The 26,791-nt window shown below is 34.9% G+C and overlaps 1 protein-coding gene across 8 annotated transcripts in view; it reads left to right on the top strand.

Annotated features, from left to right (window-relative positions):
- The window catches only part of COP1 (COP1 E3 ubiquitin ligase), a 244,389-nt gene that overhangs the window by 129,895 nt on the left and 87,703 nt on the right, over positions 1 to 26,791 (top strand). For all 8 annotated transcript variants that reach the window (XM_077901781.1, XM_077901780.1, XM_077901776.1 and 5 more), the window contains 4 exons: positions 4,326 to 4,469; positions 6,709 to 6,817; positions 7,226 to 7,307; positions 22,417 to 22,533. In XM_077901781.1, the coding sequence (XP_077757907.1) occupies positions 4,326 to 4,469; positions 6,709 to 6,817; positions 7,226 to 7,307; positions 22,417 to 22,533 (452 nt within the window). The remainder of the gene's footprint in view (positions 1 to 4,325; positions 4,470 to 6,708; positions 6,818 to 7,225; positions 7,308 to 22,416; positions 22,534 to 26,791) is intronic.

Raw genomic sequence — 26,791 nt, 5'->3', positions numbered from 1 at the left:
AATGCTTAACTGACTTGAGACACCCAGTCTCCCCAAAATGGGAGTTTTGCATAGTGATTGAGAACATAGACTCTGGAGCCAGATTGCTTGAATTTGAATTATTTAGTGAAGTTTGGGCATATTATTTAACATCAATATAACTTAATTTCCTTTAAAAAAACCTTAATTTCCTTATTTATACAGTAGAGATTTGAAGATTAAATATAGTTTTATGTAGGTGCTTAATAGAGTGATTTATACATAGTTTTGTATGTTATGGAAGGTTTAGCTATTATTGATTGATTTTGGAGAAAGTCAGTTGAATAACATCAATTCTTATTTACTTTACCTACGTTTGTATTCTTTAAAGATCTGCCTATTTCTTTTTATTAAAATGACCAATTTCTTTGTTTCCTGGAAATCATAGCAGCTTGTCTCTTGAGTCACGCTTTCTTGGTGATAAATTAGACATCTATGTATAAATTAGACGTCTAACAACTGTGTTTCCTTACATTTCCTTTAGATAAGCAGGATTCTAGTGTTAAGGGATATTAATCCACTCTGTTAATACTTGTTTTGTTATTGCAAAACCAGTGTGACAGTGGGAGCACGATTCTGTTGGGATATTGCCATCTTTGCATTGTTTCATGCCACATTGTGCTAGAGGGATGAGTTAATCAGCTGTCCTGTGTGGTCTGTTGCCTTGATGCTTAATCACTTGACTGATGGCCCTTTACAAAAGGACAGTAGCCAGTTTCCTACAGCTGAATTAGCCTTTTATAACTGTTTAAATAAATCACTTTTTAAAAACAGTTGAAACATTCCTAGTGTGAAAGAAAAAAGCGGTTTATTTCTATGTTTAAAATAAGTCCCCATTAATACTATTTTTCTTTTTTTTATTTTTATTTTTTTAATTTTTATTTATTTATGATAGTCACAGAGAGAGAGAGGAGAGAGAGAGAGGCAGAGACACAGGCAGAGGGAGAAGCAGGCTCCATGCACCGGGAGCCCGATGTGGGATTCGATCCCGGGTCTCCAGGATCGCGCCCTGGGCCAATGGCAGGCGCCAAACCGCTGCGCCACCCAGGGATCCCCAATACTATTTTTCAAAGCAAATCTGTATTTTGAAATTTTAAAAATTTCTGTGAACTGAGTTTATCATTGCAATAAGCTTTCATAAACTACTTCCTTTAAGAATTGCTAGTGATAGTAGATAGCAGAAAGGAATTTGTATAACAAGTAAAACTTACTACAAATTTTTTGAATTTAATTGCACAAGCAGATATGTTTCAATTTGTTTATATTTTTTATTTTGCTTTTGTTTCAGCTTAACTAGTCACTGTTGAATTATTTTTGTTTGTGTTAATCAGATTTTGTAATTAAAGCAACTGAAATATTGTGTTGTAAAATAAGAGGCCATGCCATCCATTTTGGAGTAGCTCTGAAAGGCTGTCTGTACCTAAAAACTATACTGTTCATTTGAGTTATTCCATGATATATTTTTATTTTTATTTTTTAATTTTTTAGTATTTTTTTTGGTGATATGTTTTTAGAATCTAATTTTGTTTATGTTTATGATCAAATATGATTAAATGTGTCAAAAATTGGGAACCAATGATTCCGTGTTTGGAAATACTGAAATCCTGAGTCTTAGTGATGTGTGGAAGTACTTAGATTTTTTTAAAAGACAACTCTTTGTCTCTCTTTTTACCAGAATTTACTGGAAATATTATTCTTTATACTTTAAGGTCAGTATTTTTTTTTTTTTTAATTTTTATTTATTTATGATAGTCACAGAGAGAGAGAGAGAGAGAGGCAGAGACACAGGCAGAGGGAGAAGCAGGCTCCATGCACCGGGAGCCCGGTGTGGGATTCGATCCCGGGTCTCCAGGATCGCGCCCTGGGCCAAAGGCAGGCGCCAAACCGCTGTGCCACCTAGGGATCCCTCCGGTCAGTATTTTAATTAGAATTTTATTGTTTTAAAATTATACAAAACGTAAATATCCCAGATTATTAGAAAAGGATACCGTACAGATCCTTGATACAATATTTAAGAGCAAAACATGACAGAACATAGGACTATAATAACAATTCAAAACAAAAAGTTAATTTTTAAAACAGATTTATTTAAAGCGAGAGAGCATGAGTCGGAGGGGCAGAGGGGAAGGAGAAGAGAGAGAATCTCAGGCATACCCCCACTGAGCACAGAGCCCAAGGCAGGGCTTGATCTCAAGACCCTGAGGTCACAACCAAGAATCAGATGCTTTATTTAGCCAACTGTGTACCCAGGCACCCCTAAAAAGTTAAGTTTTAGTATAAGAGTTAAGAATGAGCTAGCTAATGCAGGTGAGTAATAACCTTTGTTGAAAAAAGAGAGCTATCTTGAATAACAGGGTAGCAACAGAAGAAATAGTAAACTTATTGACTTGCTTATTTATATCCTCAAATCAATTCTTTTGACAACTAGCATTTTTATTTATATGGTAATTTTCTCCCTGCATTGTCTTAGGCTGTTATTTTAATAAGCTAGTGTTTAAACTTTTTTCTTAAAACATGATAGTTTGAAAATGACCTATTAACTTTTACTTGCACAACACTATAATGCTGATTTATTAGCCATATATGTTTGTATGTGGAGTAAAAGTATCTAGATTGAAGTTTCAGCCATACCCAAACTTTCTCAGTAAAGGATAGGATTTCAGTTCTGAGAACTCTTCTTTGCCAGACACAGTAATATTTCTCCTTCCGTGGCATTACACTATGGGTATAAATTGAATCAGGATAGATAAGTAGTTGCCATCAATATAACTGTGCTACATTAGAATCCATAGGGCAGATAACAGCTGAACCAGCAGTTCAGTTATGGTTGTTGTAAAGAGAAATTCATTGCTTTGCCATGTAGTTCTATTTTATTGGAGGGAATATTTGCTGATTTGTGCTATAGCCCATAACATTTAATGAAATTGTTATAACATTAAGAAAGGATTTAAAGCTATAAGAAAAGTGCACATCTCAATGTGTTTTTATACAAAATATTCATATTATGTACCTTTTATTCATCATCATCATTAGCTTGGTAAGCTTTTAACTAAATTATTAACTAATCATTAACTGTTCTGCAAAAGGATATCACAAGTAACCCAGAAAGAAAAGTGTAGGTATTTATACACATTGAGTGAATGCTTGATATATGCAGAGTACTACCATATCATCCTAGCCACTTAAAGGCTTACTAACTTTAGGCAAATTGCTTCACCTCTAATTCTCAGTTTTCTTGTGTGTAAAATGTAGATAAAGGTAATACCTGTCTCGTAGGGCTATTATGAGAATTAAATAAATTAATACCAGTGGTTATGCTTAGTGGTCAGTGAATGTTAGCTGTTACTATTGTGTAATTAATTATAGATCAGTGAGAATTCTTATCTAGCCTTACAGCTAAGCTTCTAGAACAGATTCTTAACTTCTTGAGAAATACGTGATGATTCATTTCACTCTTATTTCCATTAGGTTACTTATATTTCTTGCTGGTTATATAACAACTTTGTTGAGACTCCAAGTTAAGTTCAATAAAGGTGAATAAGGTGTGCTTTGCTTTGAAGTATCTTATTTTGGAACTTGTGTAAAAAGTCAGTAAGAGAAGGATGAATTCCCCAAGTAACCCTAAAAAAGGAGATTTTTAGTTTTTCCCTTTTTTGTGGTGTAAGAAACTATTGGGAGTTACATAAGTTAGATCATCTTTGGGAGGTGAGAAATGAGTTTGGGAAAACATAGTGATAAGTTAATGATTCCATTTTTGTGTATATTTCATACCTTTGTCATCATCTTTTCTTTAATTGCTTCAGTAATTCAGTTTGTGTACTAATTTATTAAAATAACATTGCATACTGGGAAGTTCTGTCATCCTCACAAAATGGTAGCAGGGAAATAGATTTATGAAGAGATTATTTGGTAATTCTCTTCTAACATATTTTTTAATATACCAAACCTTTTCATCTTTCCTTGCTACTTTTATAATTCAACTTGTTAATCTTTATAGTTGGGTAGGTTTTAATATGGTTTACTAAAGATGAATTGAAAAACATGTGATGTTTCTAGGAACTGGGGGTAGCTATAAGAATTGTGTAGCTATGCACAGTTCTCTACCACTTGTAATGTGGTATGTCTTGATCATGACTTTATCTGAACATAAAGTCTAGTACAATTTGGGGGCATTTCAAGTCAATCTCTTATTCTTATAGACATTTTGACTTTAGAAATAGAAAAAAAAAACCCTGAAATGTTGTCATTGTAATGTCACAGGGATAGGGAAATAGTCTTACTAACTAAATACACATTTTCTTCCATAGTATTGAATTTGACCGAGATTGTGACTATTTTGCAATTGCTGGGGTTACAAAGAAGATTAAAGTCTATGAATATGGCACAGTCATTCAGGATGCGGTGGATATTCATTACCCTGAAAATGAAATGACCTGCAATTCCAAAATCAGGTACTTAGGTTATTTTTTTTAGACATAATGTGTGTATAAAATATTTAATATCTATAGTTAGCATGAGTTTGTTATTTTACCTTTCTGTGAGATTCCTTACTCATTCATAGTGAACAGTAATTGTATACAGAGAATACTTCAGAATCTATCTTACAGATTATGGTTGCTTTTTCCCTGTGGGGGTTAGTAGTCATTGTTTTTCTCTTTGACAAATGAAAGTCCTCTTTGCTTCACTTAAATAAAATTATGTGTTGTAAATGATCATCCAGGGGGTGTTGAATAAGGGATTACTTTAGCCTATGTATACTGTCTGAAAGTCAGGAATTTTTCCCCTAGCATGTCATATCTTCACATATTATAATTGTTTATAGTTTTAAGAATTGTTTTAAGAAAGAAAAGAATTGTTTTTATAAGAACATTTTGCTGCTTTTCATTGAGGGCCTAATATTTAACTTTCATAGGTTAGGGTTAGAGCTCATAATGAATGCTTTTCAAATCTAGAGTACTGTTAAAAGTGCAGGAACTAGAAATTACTTTAGATCTGCCAATCCCAAAATCTCAGGGGAATTTTATAATCTACATTTTTAAAAACAAGTTTCCTAAGCTATTCTCATGGGTGCTGGCTTAAATTGGAATGATGCATGGAAATCATTTAATAATTTATTTATATCTGTGAACATTTTCCAACTGTCCTTGTATCTTTTTTTAACTGAATTAACATACATATATGTGTGTAGTCATTTTAATAATGTTAATAATTTAGCAAGTATTACAGTATTTATATAATGTATTTGTTATAGCTTTCCTTTTTCTTTCCTAATTAATTCATAACAATGGTAGGCTGATAATTTGTGAGGCTGCTCATTCATCAGTGGTGCTCACAACTGAGAATCTGTTATAGTTAGTTTATCCTAAGTGGAAAGAAAACAGCACGAGTAAGACATAACTTTATTGAATTCCTATGTGACAGACATTATCTTTATCTTAAGTAGACCTATTAGATACTGTTATTGCCCAATCTTAGACACGAGGAAGCTGAAGCACAGAAAGGTTAATTAACTTGATTGAAATCACATAGCTAGTCTCTGGAGGAGCCAGGATTCAAACAGTTTGATTGCAGAGTCTCTGCTTTTAACCATTATGAAACAGAGGGCATAGTAGCAATCCTTATTTTATGGGATTACACTTTTTTTTTAAGGAGAATGAGCAGGGAAGGACAGAGGGAGAGAGAATCTCAAGTAGGTTCCACATCCAGCACAGAGCCCAACGTGAGGCTTAATTTCATACCCTGAGATTATGACCTGAAGTCAAAAGTCATCTAGGTTAATTGCTTTCTAAGTGGCTTCTTCCTTAATATACCTAAGCTTTACTATATATACATGATTCACATATGTGTCTCACCAAAAGCATACATTTTTAGATGTTGTATTCTCAGTTTTGGAGCACTTAATAGCTGAAACCATAAATGGTAAAAGCTTAATTCTGACTCTTAAAATCAATCCTAAGGTTATAGTAGATGAGATTTTTTTTTAGATGAGATTTTTTTAATGTAAACACAGAAACCCAATTCAGATTAGCTTGCTTGCTTGCTTGCTTGCTTGCTTGTTTATTTATTTATTTATTTATTTATTTATTTATTTATTTTAAAAAAAGATCTTATTTATTCCTGAGAGACACACAGACTGAGGCCGAGACGTAGAGGGAGAAGCAAGCGCCCTGCAGGGAACCCAATGCGGGACTCAGTCCCAGGACCCGAGGATCATACCCTGAGGTGAAGGGAGATGCTCAACCACTGAGCCACCCAGGTGCCCCCCCAGTTCAGATTAGTTTATTAACTTATACGTTTTGGCACAACTTGATCCAGGGGCCTACACAATTTGAATACGTCTCTGTCATTGTGCTATGGCATGCTTTGTGTCCCATTAGCCTCTGTTTACACTCATAGACATGCTTTCATTTCTGACATTTGGCCAGTGGTGGCTTTAGGCTTATGTGCATCTTTTGGTTAGTGATCAGAGTGAGTAGTGGTGTAAGGGTCATTATTAGGTAGTTCAGTAGAAAAACTTAGGAGTTAATTGATATATTTCTTCCCAGCTGTGTTGTGGGCAGATTAATGATTATGAAGCCATGTTGACCATTTCTTAAGGGTTCTAATCTTTCTGCACACATCAAAATTCTTTGTATTCATTGTTACTTATTTCTACATAAAGTAAAGCTTAACTCTCTTTCTTTCTTTCAGCTGTATCAGTTGGAGTAGTTACCATAAGAATCTGTTAGCCAGCAGTGATTATGAAGGCACTGTCATCCTATGGGATGGATTCACAGGACAGAGGTCAAAGGTCTATCAGGTAAATAGGATATTATTTTTTTTTAAGGTTCACATTTTTACTTAATTGTAATTACAAATGTAGCCACTATTTAGCAATTTTATACCTATGTATAGCAAATAATGCTTTTAATTACAAATTTAAAGTCACTATTTAGCATTTTTTATACCTATGTAATAGCAGATAATGCTTTTCTAAAACATTTCTTCAGACTTGTTTTGCATTTGAAGAATGTGTCAAATGCATTTCCAAAAGCAATAAAATATGTATATATAAAAAGCTTGGAAATTACTTTGCATCTCATTTGTTTTTGTAGCCTGTTCTTTCTCTCTCCCACCAGAGCAATAAATTGGTATCAAGCTTTTTGCTTAATTTCTTATAAGATCTATGTCTGTCTGATACTACTTTTTGTCTTCCTTCTATGTCTAGGAACATGAGAAAAGGTGTTGGAGTGTTGACTTTAACTTAATGGATCCTAAACTCTTGGCATCGGGTTCTGATGATGCAAAAGGTACTATTTGAATCTCTTCTACTTTCTCTAATTCCTTACTCCCAACTTAATTCCTTTTAGTGGCAGAGGTGCAGATATTTATTAGAAATCATAGCAATCCTTTGTGATTATCATTCTAAAAATAATCTAAGCACCACAATCTATCTCTTTTGGAGTGAAAGAAAAATGTATATACTACATCTTCATTATAATAATTTTCTCTGGATTCATGTCATATGGTGATATTTTTATAACCAATTCCTTTATATATACCATCAAGTAAACTTTTTTTCTGAAATATTTAGACAGATATCTCTTTTCTAAAAAAATTTTTATTATTTATTCATGAGAGACACAGTGAGACAAGCAGAGACATAGGCAGAGGGAGAAGCAGGCTTCCCCGCAGGGAGTCCAGTGCAGAGGACTAGATCCCATGACCCCAGGACTCCAGGATCATGACCTGAGCCAAAGGCAGATGCTCAACCACTGAGCCACCCAGGTGTCCCCAATACATCTCTGTGTATCCATCATTACTATTCATTTTTTTTCAGTTATCCTTAATGGTTTTTTGGCCTGGTTATGCTCACCATTAGATTTATAAAGCCCTGTTAACAGATTTCTTTTACCTTATAGTTAATGGTTTTAATTTTTTGCCATTCTTTTTTTTTTTTTTTTTAAAGATTTTATTTATTCATTCATGAGAGACACAGAGAAGCAGAGATAGAGGCAGAGGGAGAAGCAGGCTCTATGCAAGGAGCCCGATGTGGGACTTGATCCCTGGACTCCAGGATCACGCCCTGAAGCCAAAGGCAGACGCTAAACCACTGAGCCACCCAGGTGTCCCTGCCATTTTTTTCTACATGTAACCTCCAGACTAGTGGTTAGATAGGCAGAGATAGCTCTAGTGTTGAAAAGTTTATTTTGTAATGGTAGTGCATGCCCTAGTCTGTAAAAGAGACAGGAACATGACAGGACTTTACGCCAAACAAAAAGTAGCAAGTTGTTTACCCATAGTATGTATAGATTGGAATACGTTTCTTCTTGGTTGTTTTAGGAAATTATCCTTGAATTTATAAATTATTTAGAGTATCATATGATAGTTGATATTTGTATGTTTGAATACAAAGTTTTACTAATTAATGTTAAATGTTCTTTTTCATAATATATGTGGGATAGCTTTTATTGAGTTGAATACTCATATTTTTGTACTGAAGATTAATATTTATTCAAAAGTGGTGACTGGTCAGTCTTTCTCTGAAAAATAGAAGCCATTTGAAACAATTTAGGTAGGAAGGGATTTTTAAAGTTATTTATTCATGTTAAATTGAATTAGAATATGCATAGCATAAAATGAACCATTCATTTAACCATTTTGCCAACGCTTTGCAGTCACCTTTCTACTTTCTGCTTCTATGAAATTTACAACTCCTATCTACCTCATATGAGTGGAATCGTGTAGTATTTGTCTGTTTGTATCTGGCTTATTTCACTTAGCATAAAGTCACAAGGTTCATCCATGTTGTAGCATGTGTCAGAATTTCTTTTACAAGGCTGAATTATAATCTATTTTATGAGTGTATCACATTTTGTTTATCCATTCATTCATCAAAGGACAGACCTTTGGGTTATGTTTTGAGCTCTTGTGAATAATGCTGCTCTGAACATGAGTGATAAGATATATTTTTATGTCCTGGTTTTAGTTCTTCTGGGAATAGACTCAGAAATGGAATTGCTGGATCATATGTTACTTACATGTTTAAATTTTTGAGGAACCATCTTCTCTTTTCCATAGCGACTGTACATTTTACATTTCCACCAGTGCCTAACTATTTCACTTTCTCTGTATCTTCACCAACACATCTTCCTTCCTTCCTTCCTTCCTTCCTTCCTTCCTTCCTTCCTTCCTTCCTTCCTTCCTTCCTTCCTTCCTTAATACTAATGACTTTAATGATATGATGTGATATTTTATTGTGGTTTCTCTTTGAATTTTCCTAATGATAGTGATGTTGAGTGTCTTTTCATGTGCTTATTGGTTATTTATCTTCTTTGGAGAAATGTTTATTTAAGTCCTATGCCCATTTTTTTAAAGGTTTTTTGTTTGTTTGTTTGCTGCTGTTATTGAATTTTAGGATTCTCTGGATAGTCTCTGGATATTAATCCCTTATCAGATATGTGATTTATTGATAGTGTGCTTTGATGCACAAAGTGTTTTCATATTGATGAGGTCCAAATTGTCTAATTTTATTTTGTTGCCTGTGTCTTTGGTGTCCTGTACAAATCCAATGTTATGAAGACTTTACTCTTTGTTTTCTTCCAAGAGTTAGTTACATAGTTTGATTTTTTTTAAAGGATTTATGTACTTAATTTAGAGAGATACTGTGCAAGTAGTGGGAGGAGCAGAGGGAGAGGGCACAAGCAGACTCTCCGCTGAGAACAGAGTCCGATGCAGGGCTAGATTAGATCCCCGACCCTGAGATCATGACCCGAGTTCAAATTGAGAATTGGATGCTTAACTGACTGAGCCCCTCAAGGCCCCCAAGAGTTTTATAGTTTGAGCTCTCACATGTCTTTGATCTGTTTTAACTTTTGTATATAGTGTAAAGTAAGATTCTGACTTTGACTTCTTTCTTTTACATGTGGATATCCATTTTTCTTGGTACCACTTTTTTAAAACATTGTCCTTTCCTCATTGAAAGGTCTTGAGCCCTTTTCAAAAATGATTTGATTGTATCTTCGAGGGTTTATTTCTAGTCTTTTCTCTTGGTTGATCTGTGTCTTTACGCCACTATTGCATTGTTTTGTAGCTTTGTTTTGAAATCAGGAAATGTGAGTCCTCCATATTTTTTCTTCTTTTTCAAGATTGTTTTGGCTATTTAGGGTCTACTAAGAACCCATATGAATTTTAGGGTGGATTTTATTTTATCACTTGTTTTCTTCTGCTTACTTTGTGTTTGATTTGCTCTTCTTCTAGTTTCCTAAATTAAAAGCTTGGATTATTGATTGTAGATCTTTGCTCTTTGGTAATATAATATATGCATTTAATGTTATAAATGTTCCTTTAAGTGTTGCACTCCATAAGTTTTGTTAAGTTTTATTTTACTTTTTATTTATTTCAAAGTATTAAAAATTGTTTTGAGATTTCTTACTTGACTTATGTATTACTTAGAAGTGTGTTGTTTAATCCCTAGGCATTTTGGAATTTTCTGTCTTTCTGATATTGAGTTCTAGTGTAATTCCATTGTGGCCTAAGAGATACATTTTAAAAAATCTGCTACTTTTAATTTGTTAAGATGTGTCTATAGCCCAGAATGTCCTCTGTCTTGGTGTATATCTTCATGAGTTTGAGAAGAATGTATATTCTAGTTAGATAAAGTAGTCTGTATATCATTTATATTCATTTGATTGATGGTGTTTTGAGTTCAACTATGTCCTTACTAGTTTCTGCCTCCTTCTGGTTCTGTCTGTTTTTTGATGGAGGGGTATATATTTTTTATATTCTATCTACATTGACCTATGTTTTTCTTCCTTTTCTATAACCCATTGTCTTCATTTGTAGCTTTACAGTAATTCTTGATATCTAGTAGTATGAGTCTTCTATGTTCTTGAAAATAATTTTAGCTTTTTACTTCCTCTACCCTTCCATGTACATTCTAGAATCAAGTTGCCAGTTCCTATGGAGAATCCTGCTGAGATTTTGATTAAGATAATATTGTATCTGTAGATCATTTTGGGGAAAATTGATGCCTTAATATATTGAGATTTCTATTTCATGAACATTTTTTTTTAAGATTTTATTTATTTATTTCACAGAGAAAGAGAACACAAGCAGGGGTTGCTGCAGAGGGAGAGGGAGAGGGAGAGGGAGAAGCAGGCTTCTCACTGAGCTGGGAGCTTGATGCAGGGTGTGATTCCAGGACCTTGGAATCATGACCTAAGCAAAAGTCAGATGCTTAAATGAGCCACCCAGGTGCCCCTTCATGAACATGGTTTATCTCTACCAAATTCAGGACTAAAAAAAATTTTTTTTAATATTTTATAGTTTTCAGCATACAGATCCTGCATATTATTTATTTATTTATTTATATTTTTTATTTATTTGAAGATTTTTATTTAATCATGAGAGACACAGAGAGAGAAAGAGAGAGGCATAGGTAGAGGCAGAGGCAGAGGGAGAAGCAGGCTCCATGTAGGGAGCCCAATGTGGGACTTGATCTTGGGCCTCCAGGATCATGCCCTGGGCTGAAGGCAGCTCTAAACCACTGAACTACCCGGGCTGCCCCAGATCCTGCATATTATTAAAACTAAATAGTTTATGGTGCTGAAAATAATGTTTAGGGTCACCCAGGTGGCTCAGTTGGTAAGGTGTCTGCCTTTAGCTCAGTTCATGATCCTGGGGTCCTGGGTCCTGGGTCCTGGGATTGAGCCCCGCATCAGGGTCCCTGCTTAGTGGGGAATCTGCTTCTTCTACTATTCCTTCTGCTAATGTTCTCTCTCTGAAGTAAATAAATTCTAAAAAAAAAAAAAAGAAAAAGAAAAAGAAAATTATGTTTAAAATACGTTGGTTTTCATTCATTTTTTTACTAGTTTATGGAAAAACTATTGTTTAAAGATTTACTTATTTGAGAGAGAGTGGGGAGGAGGGGCAGAGGGGGATGGAGAGAGAGAATTCCAAGCTGACTCTCTACAGAGCATGAAGCCCAGCACAGTGCTGTATCTCACAAGCCTGAGATTATGAATTGAGCTAAAGTCAAGAGTTGGATGCCTAACCAACTGAGCCACCCAGGAACCCCTAAAATATTTGGTTTTTAAATATAAATTGTTTCAACAAACTCTTTACTTTTAGTAGATTATGTTTGGAGCTTACTTGGGTCAGTCATGTCAGCAAACAGAGCTGTAGAAGCCACTTTTAGGCTTGAGCAGTGGAACCTGAGTAAGGTAAAAGGGCCCACAGTGACCACCAGGCTGATGCAGACAGACTCATTAGGTGACCCACCTCAAAATAGCCAGAGACCTTAGCTGACCAGTGGGCAACTTACAACCAGGGACAATCACCAAAGAGGAAAATTCCATGTGTTCCCGTACGTCTTCACTTACACCTTATTATAGACCCCACTACTGCCTTATGGCAGACAGTCTCTCTTTTGCTGTCTTGCCCACTGCTTCCTTGCAGTGTATTTAATAAATTTTTATCTCTTTTGTTTTGCTTTGGGTGAATTCTTTCTTACTGTACTGCTGTCCTCCACCCAATCAGGTTGCCCCACAATAGCATGGAAACAAAAAAGTAATTTGATTTGTTTTATGGCCCACAATATGGTCTGCCTTGGTAAATATTCCCAGTGTGTTGTAAAGAATCTGTATTCTCCAGTGGAGTGTCAATTAGATCAAGCTTATTGATGGTATATTTTTGGTTTTCTATATCTTTGCTGTTTTTGTTGTCTTGTCTCTTTGTTCTATTGATTATGAAACAGAAGTGTTGAAATCTGATTTTATTTCTCCTTTCAGTCGGGGGATGTTTTGCCTCCTTTTGTGTGTGTGTTTTGGTTTTTTGAAGTTATATTGTTAGGGTCTCAATCATTTAGAATTGTTGTAATTTCTTTTTTTTTTTAATTGTAATTTCTGTCGTTCTTTTAGTTCACTGGCTCCTTTATCTATTTCCATTTTTTTTTCTCTTTTTTTTTTTCTATTTCCATTTTGATATTGATTCAGTCCAGTGAATCTTTTATGTAATTTACTGTATTTTTTTCTAAAAATTTCATTTCTTATTTTATAGTTCATATATTTCTACGGAGTATTTTTATCTCTTCATTTTATTTTATTTTATTTTTTAAAATTTATTTATGATAGTCACACAGAGAGAGAGAGAGAGAGAGAGGCAGAGACACAGACAGAGGGAGAAGCAGGCTCCATGCACCAGGAGCCTGACGTGGGATTCAATCCCGGGTCTCCAGGATCGCATCCTGGGCCCAAGGCAGGCGCCAAACCGCTGCGCCACCCAGGAATCCCATGGAGCACAGTTATAATAGTTGCTTTAAAATCTGTTTCATAATCCCAACATCAGATTTTAGGATTGGTTTTTGTTGATAGTATCTTCATTTGAAAATTTTCTTGGCTTTCTGTATGTTCTGTAATTGGTGAGTTGTAACTTAGGCATTTTGAATATTTTGTAAGACTCTGGGTCCTGTTCAAATTTTCTGGAGAATGTTTTTTTTTTATATTCTTTTGTACGCAGGTTATCAGCAGGTTAGATGGTGACTCTATGTCCTGTCTTGCTTTCTGTAGTAGTGGGAATGATAGTTCCATTGCCAGTGTGGTTTTCAAAGCCTTTGCTGTGCTGCATTGTTTGTCTCATACATATGCCAGTCAGGAGTTAATCTGTGGAAATTGAGTCGTCTTTTCAATTGTAATTTAATGCACAAAGCCTTTGTGTTGCTCCTGTGTGTCCATTATACACATACAGAGCTTATATATGACTACAAGAGTAAGGCTTGTTCATACACAGAGTATGGGATTGCCTTCTTTTCCAGGTTTCTCCCATATTCTTTGTCTTCCTCTCCCTCTTTTTTAAATAAAGATTTTATTTATTTATTCACCAGAGACCAGAGAGATAGGTGAGGGAGAAGCCACCTCCTGTGGAGAGCCTGATTTGGAATTTAATCCCAGGACCCCAGGATCATGACCTGAGCCACCCAGGCATCTTTGTCTCCCATTTTTTTTACTGATGCTTTGTCAAGAAAGTTGGGGTTCTCTACAGATGAATTACTCCGTTTTATGACCACGGAGATGGATTTTCTGTGGGAATATTTGCTTACCTTACTGCTACAGCTCTGTGATGGAAGCCCACCCAGAGGGAGAGTTGAGAGAGAAGAATAAAACAAATGAAAAACATGACCCTCAGTCCTCTGGCTTCAGTAATGCCTTTTACCAGTCTTAGGGTCAGAAACACAGGGATTTTCCTCAGTTTTACTATTTGAGGTGCTGATTTTGGCTTGCCATAGGAGAAAAGAAATGGTCCTCTCACTTCTGTACTGATTACTTCTTTTAAGTTTTGAATGTCCTTTCCGTAATGCCTATTTTTCCTTACTTTTCAGATTCCTCAGACATTTACTTTTTGTTTTTTGTTTTTACTATTGTCTTCTAAGTAAACCCATAGTAAGAGAGATTCCTTGTAGTGTTTGTTCTTTTACTCTGTCTTGATTGGTACAAAAAGTCCCAAATGCTTTTAAGCTCATCTTAAAATATTTAGTATAATATAAATGTATTTCACTTGATCTTAGCCAAAAGGCCCAAAAGTGATAATATAAATGTATTTATCACTCTTTGGTGATTTTTACTTATGAAGTATTGCTTATAGAATACTGCCTTTGTGATAATTTATAGTAAGAGGTTATTTTAAATTACTTTTTAAAAATTTAAATTCAATTAATTAACATGTAGTGTAGTATTAGTTTCACAGGTAGAGGTCAGTGATTGAACAGTCTTATATAATAGCCAGTGCTCATTGCATACCGTGACCTCCTTAATGTCCATCACCCAGTTCCCCCATACCCTCACGCCTGTCCCATCCAGCAACCCTCAATTTGTTTCCTGTGATTAAGAGTCTCTTGTGGTTTGTCTCCCTCTCTGATTTCATCTTTTCCTCTTTCTTCTCTTTCCCTATGATCCTGTTTTGTTTCTTAAATTCCACATATGAGTGAAATCATGTAATTTTCTTTCTCTGATTGACTTACTTTGCTTAGCATAATAGCCTCTAGTTCCATCCTTGTCATTGCAAATGCAAGTTTTCATTATTTTTGATGGCTGAGTAATATTCCAGTGTGTGTGTGTGTGTGTGTGTGTGTGTGTGTGTGAGAGAGAGAGAGAGAAAGAGAGATCGATCCTGGGGTCCTGGGATCAAGTCCTGAATCAGTCTCCCTCTTCTATGTCTCTGCCTCTCTATGTCTCTCATGAATAAATAAATAAAATCTTTTAAAAAAATTGCTTTTAATGTGTTTTACACATATATTTAGTATTTTATGTCTTATATTTTAACATTTTACATATTTTGTATTCATTAAATTTTTAATATTAATGGATATTTTTTCAGTGCATAATACTGGGTCATAAATGACAGTTTTTGTATTATCCTGTCATTTATTTATTTAATGCTGTGTATTTTATTTATTTTTTATTTTTAATTTTTAAAAAATTTTTTATTTATTTATGATAGTCACACACACACACACACACACACACACACACACACACACACACAGAGGCAGAGATATAGGCAGAGGGAGAAGCAGGCTCCATACACTGGGAGCCCGACATGGGATTCGATCCCAGGTCTCCAGGATCGCGCCCTGGGCCAAAGGCAGGTGCTAAACCGCTGCGCCACCCAGGGATCCCTAAGGCTGTGTATTTTAAAAATGATTTACTTTCAAGAATATATGTGCACATACATGTGTGTTAAACATGAATGTAGCAGGCTAATAGATGTAGTATTGCCATAGAGCAAGTTAATCTGGAAAGAATTTTATGACCAATTTATAAGTTCTTTGCTAAAAATATATTTCCTTTTTGAATATATAAACTAAGAGTCATTTGCAATAAATCTTGCTTTTGAATTAGAATAAGCACATTTTTAAAGATTTTTTTAAAAATCTCCAAATATGAATTTGAAGAGCATTTAGGCTTTAGAACAGCAGTAGTTATAGGTTCTTATTCTTTTTTTTTTTAAGATTATTTATTTATTTATTTTTGAAAGAGAGCACAAGTGGTAAGAGGGGCAGAGGGAGAAGCCGACTCCCCACTGAGCAGGGAGCCTGTATAGGTTCTTATTCATTCCAAATTTTCATAGCTGCATATATTAATGTCAAAGTGATAAATATGAAATCTTTACAAGTTTAAAAGTTAATTTAGGTAACTCATATTGAATGAAATCCTGTTTTATCAAAGGGCTAAAAAACGAATTTCAACATAATAAGAAACATTAGGATAACTGTTATCTTTCCTGTAATTTGTAACTTTAGGCAATTATCTTTCCTATAAGTTATAACTTTACTAAGTGTAATATCTCCTGTGTCCAAATGAAATTAAAAGGCTTATGTTGGACAGCCTCCCAGATGGCCCCAGTGATCTCTGTCTCCTAGTATTATCATGCTTGAGTTGTTCCTTGCCTCCCCATTGCTGCAGTCTGTGTAATTGGTAAAATACTATGGAAGTAAAGGCCTGTCACTTGTGAAATTAGTTTGTGTAAAACTCTGTAGCCTCTATCTTCATTATTCTCTCTTTAGTATTTGGTTCAGTGTAGAGAAGCTAGCAATATTGTTATGAGCCCAAATGGAAGGGAACTGAATCCGCATGCCAAGAGCCATGTTGAGTGAGCTCAGCTGAATGGTGGCCTTTGGGCCTTGAGACTCTGAGCCAAGACTACCCAGCTAAGCTGCTCAGAGATTCCTGACCCTCAGAAACTGTGACAGTAAATTTAGCAACTTTTATGTGGCAGTTTGCTATGCAACAATAGCTAACTAATATAACAAGGTCTCTTTTCTATTTGATTAATTTTAAAAGAAAAACTTGTGTTTGATAAATCAGTGTTGTCACAGTGAACATCTTTTTGCCTAATCTTTCATTTTTTATTTATTTATTTTTAACATTTTATTTATTCATGAGAGACACAGAGAGAAAGAGACATAGGAAGAGGGAAAGGCAGGCTCCATGTAGGACTCCAGGATCACGCTCTGGGCCAAAGGCTCAACCGCTGAGCCAGCCAAGCGTCTCGAATCTTTCATTTTTTAAAATGGATTTATAAACTAGTGTGTATGTCCCTCAAATTTTCTATAGTTTTTGGTGAAACAGCACTATCCCTTTTTGCTCATTCTGTGGCATCTAGGCCATCAGAAGTGGGTCCAGGAGCACTGGATATCAAATGTACTTAACACTTGCACTAAAGACAGGCTTTTTTACTGTGTCAGACGCCTGTGCCTATTTCATTTTTCCTTTTATAATAAATTCCTTTTTAGGAAGTTTCGGTGCAGATAGACACGCAGTGGGCCCTGTCTGAGAAGTCCCGAAACCTATAAATGCTGCGTATTGTTTTTTTAAAATATTTTATTTATTCATTCATGAGAGGCAGAGAGAGAGAGAGAGAGAGAGAGAGGCAGAGAGAGAGAGAGAGAGAGATCGGCAGAGACACAGGCAGAGGGAGAAGCAGGCCATAGGCAGGGAGCCCGATGTGGGACTTGATCCCGGGACTTCAGGATCACGCCCTAGGCAGAAGGCAGGCGCTAAACCGCTGAGCCACCTAGGGATCCCCTAAATGCTGCATATTGTAATTAATGCTGATGTTATTAAAGATAGTCAACGTGTTCTATTTTTTGAAAAAATAATTTTGAACAAGAAACTTAGAGACTTTTTAACTCAGATTTTACAAATTAATAGATGATAAACTATCATCTGTTAGTGTTGGGTAGTTGTAGGGTAGTTGGATTTTTAAAAAGATTTTATTTATTTGAGAGAGACAGAGAGAGAAAGTGAGCAGAGTGGAAGGCAAAGGGAGAAAGAGAAGCAGTTTTCCCACTGTGCAGGGATCCCGACATGGGACTGGATACCAGGACCCCGGGATCATGACCTGAGGTGAACACAGATAATTAACTAAGTCAGCCACCCTGGAGACGCCCAAATTTAGTATTTTTAAATGGGACTTAAGATTCAGATGATACTTTAAAAAGAAAAAAAGACCTTTGCTTATTAACTTTAATCAAAGTTGTAATAAAATATATAGTTTTAAGTAAGAAGTTCATTTTCTACAGCCAGCTTGATGGTATTCAGAACAAGTTTCTTTTTTTTTTTAGCTTCTTACATTGCAACGTGGTTTTCCTAGCATTACTAGTTTGATTTTTTTTAACTGAAATTCAAAGGAGATTATATATAAACAAGTGCAATGTGTTTAAGTGCCTTAATTAACTCTTTACCTTGAGGATAGTATTTTAGTTTAAATTCACTTTTACTTTTTCTTACAATGGATAGTTTTCACATTAAATGTTGATATCACAAGTTTTTTGATGTTACTGAAATTTTTATTGTCATTCTTTGAAGAAGAAAGTAACAGGTGTATTATTGTTTTACATACCATCTCCTTATTTTGAGAATGATCTCATTTATATTTGTTTTAGACAGTTTCTTCCAAACTTTTTGTTGATTTCTTACACACTTTACTATTTTACCTTTTAATCCATGATGCCATTTTAGGAATATTAGGTTGATTTTAATGTTATTTCATCATACCTGTTCTAGTAGTTTCCTAGGGTTCCCATAACAGTGTTATCGTAAACTGGCTGGCTTCCACAATAGAAATTTATTTTCTCACCATTTTGTTGGAGGCTAGAAGCCTAGAATCAATGTGTTGGCAAGGCCATATGCTCCCTTTGAGGGCTCTACGGAAGAATCCTTTCTTGCTGCCTTCCTAGCTTCTGGTGATTAGTAGCAATCCTGGGCATTTCTTGACTTGTAGTTGCATCTAATTTTTGCCTTTTTCAATACGTGGCTTTCTTTTACTTTGTACCTCTTTATACAAGCCTCCCTCTTCTTATAAAGGCAGTATTCATTGGATTTAGGGTCTATCCTAATCCAATATGACTTCATTTTAACTTGACTACATCTGCAAAGACCATATTTACAAATTAGGTGGTTCTCAAATGTACCTGAGGTTAGGATTACAACATACTTTTTGGGGAGCGCAGTTTAATTTACAACACTTATTTTGCTTAATAAACAATAACTTAATAGGGTATTCTTTGTGTATTTTCCTTTTTTATACTGTATATATTTAGTATAATTTTTTAACCCTTAGTTATCATTAAAACTCAGCTAGTTATATCGAATTCTAGTCTTGTATCTTTTAAATTGAAAATTATAATTATTATGCTTATCATAATGACTTATTTTTAAAATGTTAATGATTACTCCATTGAGAAACTTACCATGAAATTAAAAAGACTTGTAATTTAACTGTCATTTTGTTAGTTCTAGTTCATTCCTATGCTTACTCATATTTAATTGTCTTAAAATACTGGTGTATAGACCTTATTTATAAAGGTTCTTAGCGATTAGTAGTGGGGTTATGGAAATAGTAGGTGCTTCATAAATATTTGCTGTGAATTAACTTTGGCTTGCTATGTTTTGAGATAACAGTTTTATCACTTCATATTCTAATCTATAAATGCTGTATTTGACATGCAGACTTTTTAATTTTTTTTTAAAATTTATTTATGATAGTCACACAGAAAGAGAGAGAGAGAGAGAGAGAGAGAGGCAGAGACACAGGCAGAGGGAGAAGCAGGCTCCATGCAACGGGAGCCCGACGTGGGATTCGATCCTGGGTCTCCAGGATCGCGCCCTGGGCCAAAGGCAGGCACTAAACCGCTGCGCCACCCAGGGATCCCGACATGCAGACTTTTAATTACCACTAGCCATTTCATCTCAGAACTGTATTCCTTAATTGCTTGGACAGTTGTATATTGATTAAAATAGCACATGAGTCCTATTAGAAAATAATGTGAAACAAACCAAATATTGCTATTTAATACTCTTATTCTTTTATTTTAATATTGTCTTATTTTTCTCTTAGGAGTCTAATAGGTTGATTAGGTTGTAAATAACTTTTTTAATGGTTAACTTTTATTCAGCGTCCACATATTTAAAGACACTCTCTATGGAATTACACTTGTAAAAGATAAATTATCCCATTTACACAGAGAAAATCTCTGTTTCCAGGAAATACCATCTTATAGAAGTGATAGTTGGAACCATTTTTACTTTTTTTTATTTCTATTTACAGAGCAACATACTATTATTACTAAAAAGATTCTAAAATTTACTATGCCTCCATCTTTATACTGGTTTTCTTTCTTTCTTTCTTTTTTTAAAGATTTATTTATTTATTTTATGATAGACAGAGAGAGAGAGAGAGGCAGAGACACAGGAGGAGGGAGAAGCAGGCTCCATGCCTGGAGCCCGTCGCGGGACTCAATCCCGGGACTCCAAGATCATACCTTGGGCCAAAGGCAGGCGCCAAACCGCTGAGCCTCCCAGGGATCCCCCTTTATACTGGTTTTCAACGCAACTGTACATTGAAATCACCCAAAGTGCTTTCGTTTATTTTTTTTTAAGACTTTATTTATTTATTCATGAGACAGACACACACACAGTGAGAGAAAGGCAGAGACATAAGCAGAGGGAGAAACAGGCTCTCTGCAGGATGCCCGATGTGGGACTGGATGCCAGGAACCTGGGATCACAACCTGAGTCAAAGGCAGTCGCCCAACCACTGAGCCACTCAGGTGTCCCCACCCAAACATCTTTTAAACAAATGCCAGTACTTGAAGCCCAAGCTGGTATTCTCCAGGATGCACAGGATATTGGGGCCCACTGAAAAGAGGCATAGGAAGATTTTGTTATTTTTACTGTTAATGTTCATTATTAATTGTACTATGTAACCAGGATTGTAACCAGTATCTTAAAAGTCTGTTTTTTATGTGTATTCTATTGTCTTCAAAGACCTTTTTGATGTCTGATACAATGATTGCTTTGGTGGTACCTTACAAAAAAGCAGCTCACCTTTCTGTTTCTGCTCTCACATCTGACCTACTCTGATCAGTTTTTTGTTCCTAATCTTTACAACTCTCAGTGTATACTGTTGGAATAGACTCTCAAATTTTTAAAAAAGATTTTATTTATTTATGAGAGACATAGAGAGAAAGGCAGAGACATAGGCAGAGGGAGAAGCAGGCTCCCCTGCAGAGAGTCTGATATGGGACTCTATCCCAGGACCCCGGGATCACAATCTGAGCCTAAGGGAGATGCTCAACCATCAAACCACCCAGATGCCCCCTAAAAGTCAAATATTAAACATTTAACATTTAGATAAATAATGCTGTAACATTATTTTATACATACTTAAATCATATACCTGAGTTACTACATAAAATTTTAAAATCATGGAATTCTTAATTGAAAGATAAAACAAGAACTGCTTCCAGGTACTTTAAAAATGGTATTTCTTTCTGATATAGATAATGCATGTGAAAGTGTGTGTGTATGTGTGTGTGCATATGTGTTGGAGTGGAATGACTATATGAGTCCTCTTCTAGCCCATGACACTTGAAAAATACACACCATTTTTTAAAAAGTAGACTCCATACCCAGCACGGGGCTTGAACTCATCACCCTGAGATCAAGAGTCACATGCTCTACCAAGTGAGCCAGCCAGATGTCTCCCCACCCCGCGGTACCATTTAAAAAATACTGGAACAAATACATGTGTCTCCATATTGCTTTTTTTTTTTTAACCCCTTTTTTATGCTTTAGTTATGGGATCATGTTACCTCTCGGCATAGTTTTTGTCTGTGGTATTTTCTGACTTTGAAACTCTGTTCTCTTGGTTTCTTTTTTTTTTTTTTTCGTGGGCAAAATACAATTTCATTTAACAAATTGAATTTGCTGCGCCTGCTAATCACGTCTGGTGTCGGCTCTGATCAGACACAGAGAAAGGAGGCTGTGCGCCCCGCCCCACCCGGGGGGGGGGGTCCTTGTGGTTGTGGTGGGAGGGAACACGTAGAGGGAGACACGCCACCACCTGGCCCAGGGGACCCCTTCCCGCAGTTAAGGAGAGATCCAGGCAGGGTAGCAGTTTATTAGATAAAAACAGAAAGGTGGGTGCCTACTCGCCCCTTCCTCGGGCTCACAGGGGCAACTGCCCTCTCCCCAGGTAAGAGCAAGGAGTCTATAACACTGAGATAATGGGAGAGTTCAGGGCAGAAAGCCCCAGGCCTCCTCCTTCTAAGTCTAGTTACGGAAAGAAATCTCAGCTACAGAGTCCAGGATAGAGCTGGGTTTCCCTAAGTAAGAGCCCTCCCCTCCTCCGGCAAAAAATTGAAACCGTCACTCCCCTCTATTGGTCTCAATACATTGGTCATTGGTCTTGGTTTCAATACATTGTCTTTTTACTCATTCAATTTAAAGATTTTTGGTCCTAGTAAACCAAAATGCTTTGGATTAGTATAAAAGGCAACTATAGCAATAAACAGACTTTCTAGTTTACAGAAGCATTTACTAATGTATTTTTTAATTATTTTCATTTTTATTGTCTTAGTGAAGCTATGGTCTACCAACCTAGACAACTCAGTGGCAAGCATTGAGGCGAAGGCTAATGTATGCTGTGTTAAATTCAGCCCTTCTTCTAGATACCATTTGGCTTTTGGCTGTGCAGGTAAGAAATTAACACATCTTTGTCTTCTTTTGATGTTAGAGGAGTATTGTGGGTAGGATAAAACACCGTATTTTAAAATGAATAACTTTCCTTGTAGGCTTTAATTTTACTTTTGTTATTAGACTCTAAGTTAGAAGTGTGCAGTGTGCCATCGTCACTCATTTATTGCTGTGCCTTAAGTTCAGTGTTCTGTCACCCATGTTTAATACATAGAGATGGTTTGTTGATTATTTTTGTTCCTCTAAGTCTTTGCACGCATGAACTTATGCTTATTCATAAACTTAGGTCGTAATGATGTTTAAGTGATTAAGCTATATAGACATGGAACTCCATTTTTTTAATTAAAGGAAATCTATTCAATCTTCAACAAATGAAGGACAAATGTATGTTTGTGTGTGTGTGTGTGTGTGTGTGTGTGTGTGTGGTGTATATATATATATATTCCTTTGCACAGAGCACCCATGTATAGGCAGAGAATAAGACAGATAAAATTTTGCAACATGGAATATAGAGTAACACAGGAAGTATTCAAAAACATGTTAGCTGTTATTATCATAGCAAAGAATTTTTTGCTAATATTTTTCTTAACTAGATTGACCAAATGTCTGCCTTTGCCAGTCATGGTTTATACTTACACTGTCATAAGTATTATTAGTGTCTTCTTTCATTCGGAAAAGTGTTATGGGTTGGAAGATAAATTAAAATTATATGGTTGACCTAGTCCTTTGTCTTCTGTATGTGTCCACTCTCCCTAAATATTTACTAGAATAGCAAAGACCTTTAATTTACCTTCTGCATTAGGAAATCTCTTTGATAGCTTTTTTAATTGATAATCTCATTTTTTAAAGATAAGTTTAGTACTGTATAATGAAAACAGAATCGCCCTTTAAAAAAAGAAGCACAATTTAGATCTTATTTGTTATTATACTCTTTCCTTATTTCAACTTATTTATTCCCTTATATCCTGACATGATTTCATAGTCAGATTCAAATACTATATGGTCTAACATGTATCTGTAAGTAGAATTCTCTATTAGCATAAAGAAATTTTTTTTCATGATATACGATATTCTTTCCCATTTGAACCTACAACTTCCTTATCAAATCCCTTTTGTATCACTAAGTACATGATTAACTTAACCTTCCAAATTCCTTATTAAAGTAGAGATAGCCTGTTGGAACTTCATGAGGATTGTGAAAAGAAAATGTTTTCTGTAAAACTTTTATAATATGGTACTTAATAATTGTTTAGTTAATTTCATTATTAATACTTTATCATGCATTTAAATAAAATAGCTATTGAGTTTTATTGTTATTTTCTATTTTATAAACAAACTCACTAACCATTGGCCATCATTTATGATTAGAAGTTATTATCAATATGTACTCTGTACAAATACCAGCTATGATATGAACATCTTCAAAATTTTTCCTTTAGTAAAGAGAAACCTTTCTTCTTTCTTTTTCTTTCTTTCTTTCTTTCTTTCTTTCTTTCTTTCTTTCTTTCTTTCTTTCTTTCTTTCTTTCTTTCTTTCTTTCTTTCAGAATTTATTTATTTACTCATGAGAGACACACACATGCACAGAGAGAGGCAGAGACACAGACAGAGTAGAAGCAGGCTCCATGCAGGAGCCCGATGTGGGCCTCAATCCTGGGACTCCTCTTAGTTTTATTGTAGATTTCTTGAGAGTTTCTACATTTAGGATCATATTATCTGTGAATTAAAATAATTTTATTTCTTCCTTTACCATGTGAATGTCTTTTTGCTTTTTTAAACTAAAAGCCCATGTACAATATTGGATGGAAGTGGCAGAGGGGACTTTCTTACCTTATGGGGAAAACAGTCTGTTCTTCAGAATAAAGTATGATATTAGCTGTGAGATTTTTGTAGATACCCTTTATCAGGTTGAGTAAGTTTTCTATTCCTAGTTTGCTAAGAGCATTTATTATCAATGGGTATTAGATTTTGTCAAATGCTTTTTCTATGTCTAGTGAGATAATCTTGTAGTTTATGTTCTTTATTGTAATAATATGGGATATTGTTGTTTTGAATGTTAAACCAACCTTCCATTCTTGGGAAAAATCTCTCTTGGCCATGGCATAAAATCCTTTTTATATGTTGCCGGAGTGAGTTTCCTAATATTTTAAGTATTTTTGGTGTATTTAACTTTCTTATGGTGTTTTCTGGCTTTGATAGCAAAGTACTATTGGCCTTATAGAATGAGCAGGTTTGTAAAGAGTTGGTATTATTTTCTTCTTTAAATATTTGATGGAATTTATCAGTGAAACCATCTGGACTTGGACTTCATGAGACTATTTAAAATTCCCAATTAAATTTCTTCTTATACATTTATTCAGATTTTCTGTTTCATCCTGAGATTAGTTTTGGTAGTTACTGACTTTCTAGGAATTTGTATGTTTAATTTTTCTAATTTGTTGTAATACACTAGTTCATGTATTTAACAAGTTCTAAACTAGTTTAAGTTCTCTTATAATCCTTTTAATTTCTGTAGGTTTAGTAGTAGTGTTCTGTCCTTTCATTCCTAACTGATCATTTGTGTTCTCTCTCTCCCTCTCTCTCCTTTTTTTTTTTTTTTTAATTTGGGTCTGGTTAAATGTTTGTCCTTTCCTTCAAGGTGTGTGTGTGTGTGGTACTTCTGACCAGAAAACCCTGTATTTCCAGTGTTCTTTAACATTGTTACTCGAATTTACTTGTTGGAAGCATTAGATATCTGTAGGCTGAGCCTCTTAGAATGATTCTTAACTTACCATGAGCATCATTTGACCAAGAAAACCTTTTCTTCTTTTTCATCCAAACCAGATCAAGATATGTTGAGTTCAAGAACCTTATGCCATTGCAATCATCCAGAGATCAGAAATCATTCACTATAACTGATATAGAACTAGAAACTGGACATTAGAATATTACATTAGAAACTCTCCACATCTTTACAATGATGCTTGCAAGCAGAAATATCCAAATGACCACCGTATTTCTATTTTTCAGATCTTACATAAGTGCATCGCCATGCTAGAAAGTCATTCACATCTGGAAGCATAACTTCAAGAGGATCTGGGCAATATAGTTTTTGACTTTCCAACCTCCCTAGGCTTAAATAAGATGGTAGGGAAAAAAAAAAAAAATAAGATGGTAGGAATGGATGCTGAGGTCATCAGCCCTATCCAGCACAATGCAATTTCATATGAGTTAAGGACTTATATTTTCTGTCTTTGAAATAGGTTTTTAGTATTGTAGCAAGGCATTAATGAAGCCAGTAGTCCTTACTTTATTCACTGCCTTTAATTGTGTCCTTTACTGATTCAAAACATGCATTTAATCATAAAAACTTGTATCACTTGGAAAACCGTGACTTTTATTGCATCATTTTCATTTAGAATTGCAGTTTTCTTAGAATTTAGACTACTGTCTAAATGTTTTTCTTTAAACTGGAAAACCTCAGTCTTTAACTGTGCCATTTATTTTTCCACTTAGAGAAGTACAGTCACATTCATTGGATTGCTTACTAAATATCATTTGTGATGATAAATTTGACATTAGGAGTGGGCTGTACATTTTTAAACATTGCTTTGTAGTTAAAAGAAATAGAGAATGAATGACTAAGTAAGCTACCCACCAATTACATTTTGACTCCCTACTATAAGGTATGAGGGTACTGTGGATCCCACCTACCGGGTAGTGATGCATTGTGCTATTCTGAGTTTCCTTGCCTATCTTCATTTTAAGAATATATTTCTATTTGGTACAGTTAATTCATTCCTCTTTCTTACTTCATCACTTTATTCATTTACCTTTTACCATAATATAAAAAGATGTCTTGTTTTTGTTTTTTAATTGGAGAGTATAATGTGAAAAATTGCTTCCAGTGTACTAAAAATTCTTAAGCATTTTTTAAGCACTTCTTTTAAAATATCAAGTCATAAATTATGATCTCCTTGAAAATAGAAGACTAAGGATTTTAAACTATTTTTTTGTGGTTAATATTGAGAAAAAAGTCTTGAATTTTATTTTAAACCATTTAAATATCTGTTCTTAAGCACAGAGATTATCTGAAGCATGTTTTTACCAGAGGACAGGATAATATTTTTAACATAATGGTGAAAGTGTTTATTAATTGTCTATTACTTGGTTACTAAACGATATTTTCTTATTGAGTAAAAAAAGGTAGAAAAACAGTTTTTCTCTGATTTTCTTCTTTAAACCCAGTTTGGGAGCGCATTGCAAGACTAAATTAGAACT

This window comes from Canis aureus, chromosome 6 (genome assembly GCF_053574225.1).
Source record: "Canis aureus isolate CA01 chromosome 6, VMU_Caureus_v.1.0, whole genome shotgun sequence".
NCBI classification, from domain to species: domain Eukaryota; kingdom Metazoa; phylum Chordata; class Mammalia; order Carnivora; family Canidae; genus Canis; species Canis aureus.
This window is presented reverse-complemented; position numbering and strand designations above follow the sequence as displayed.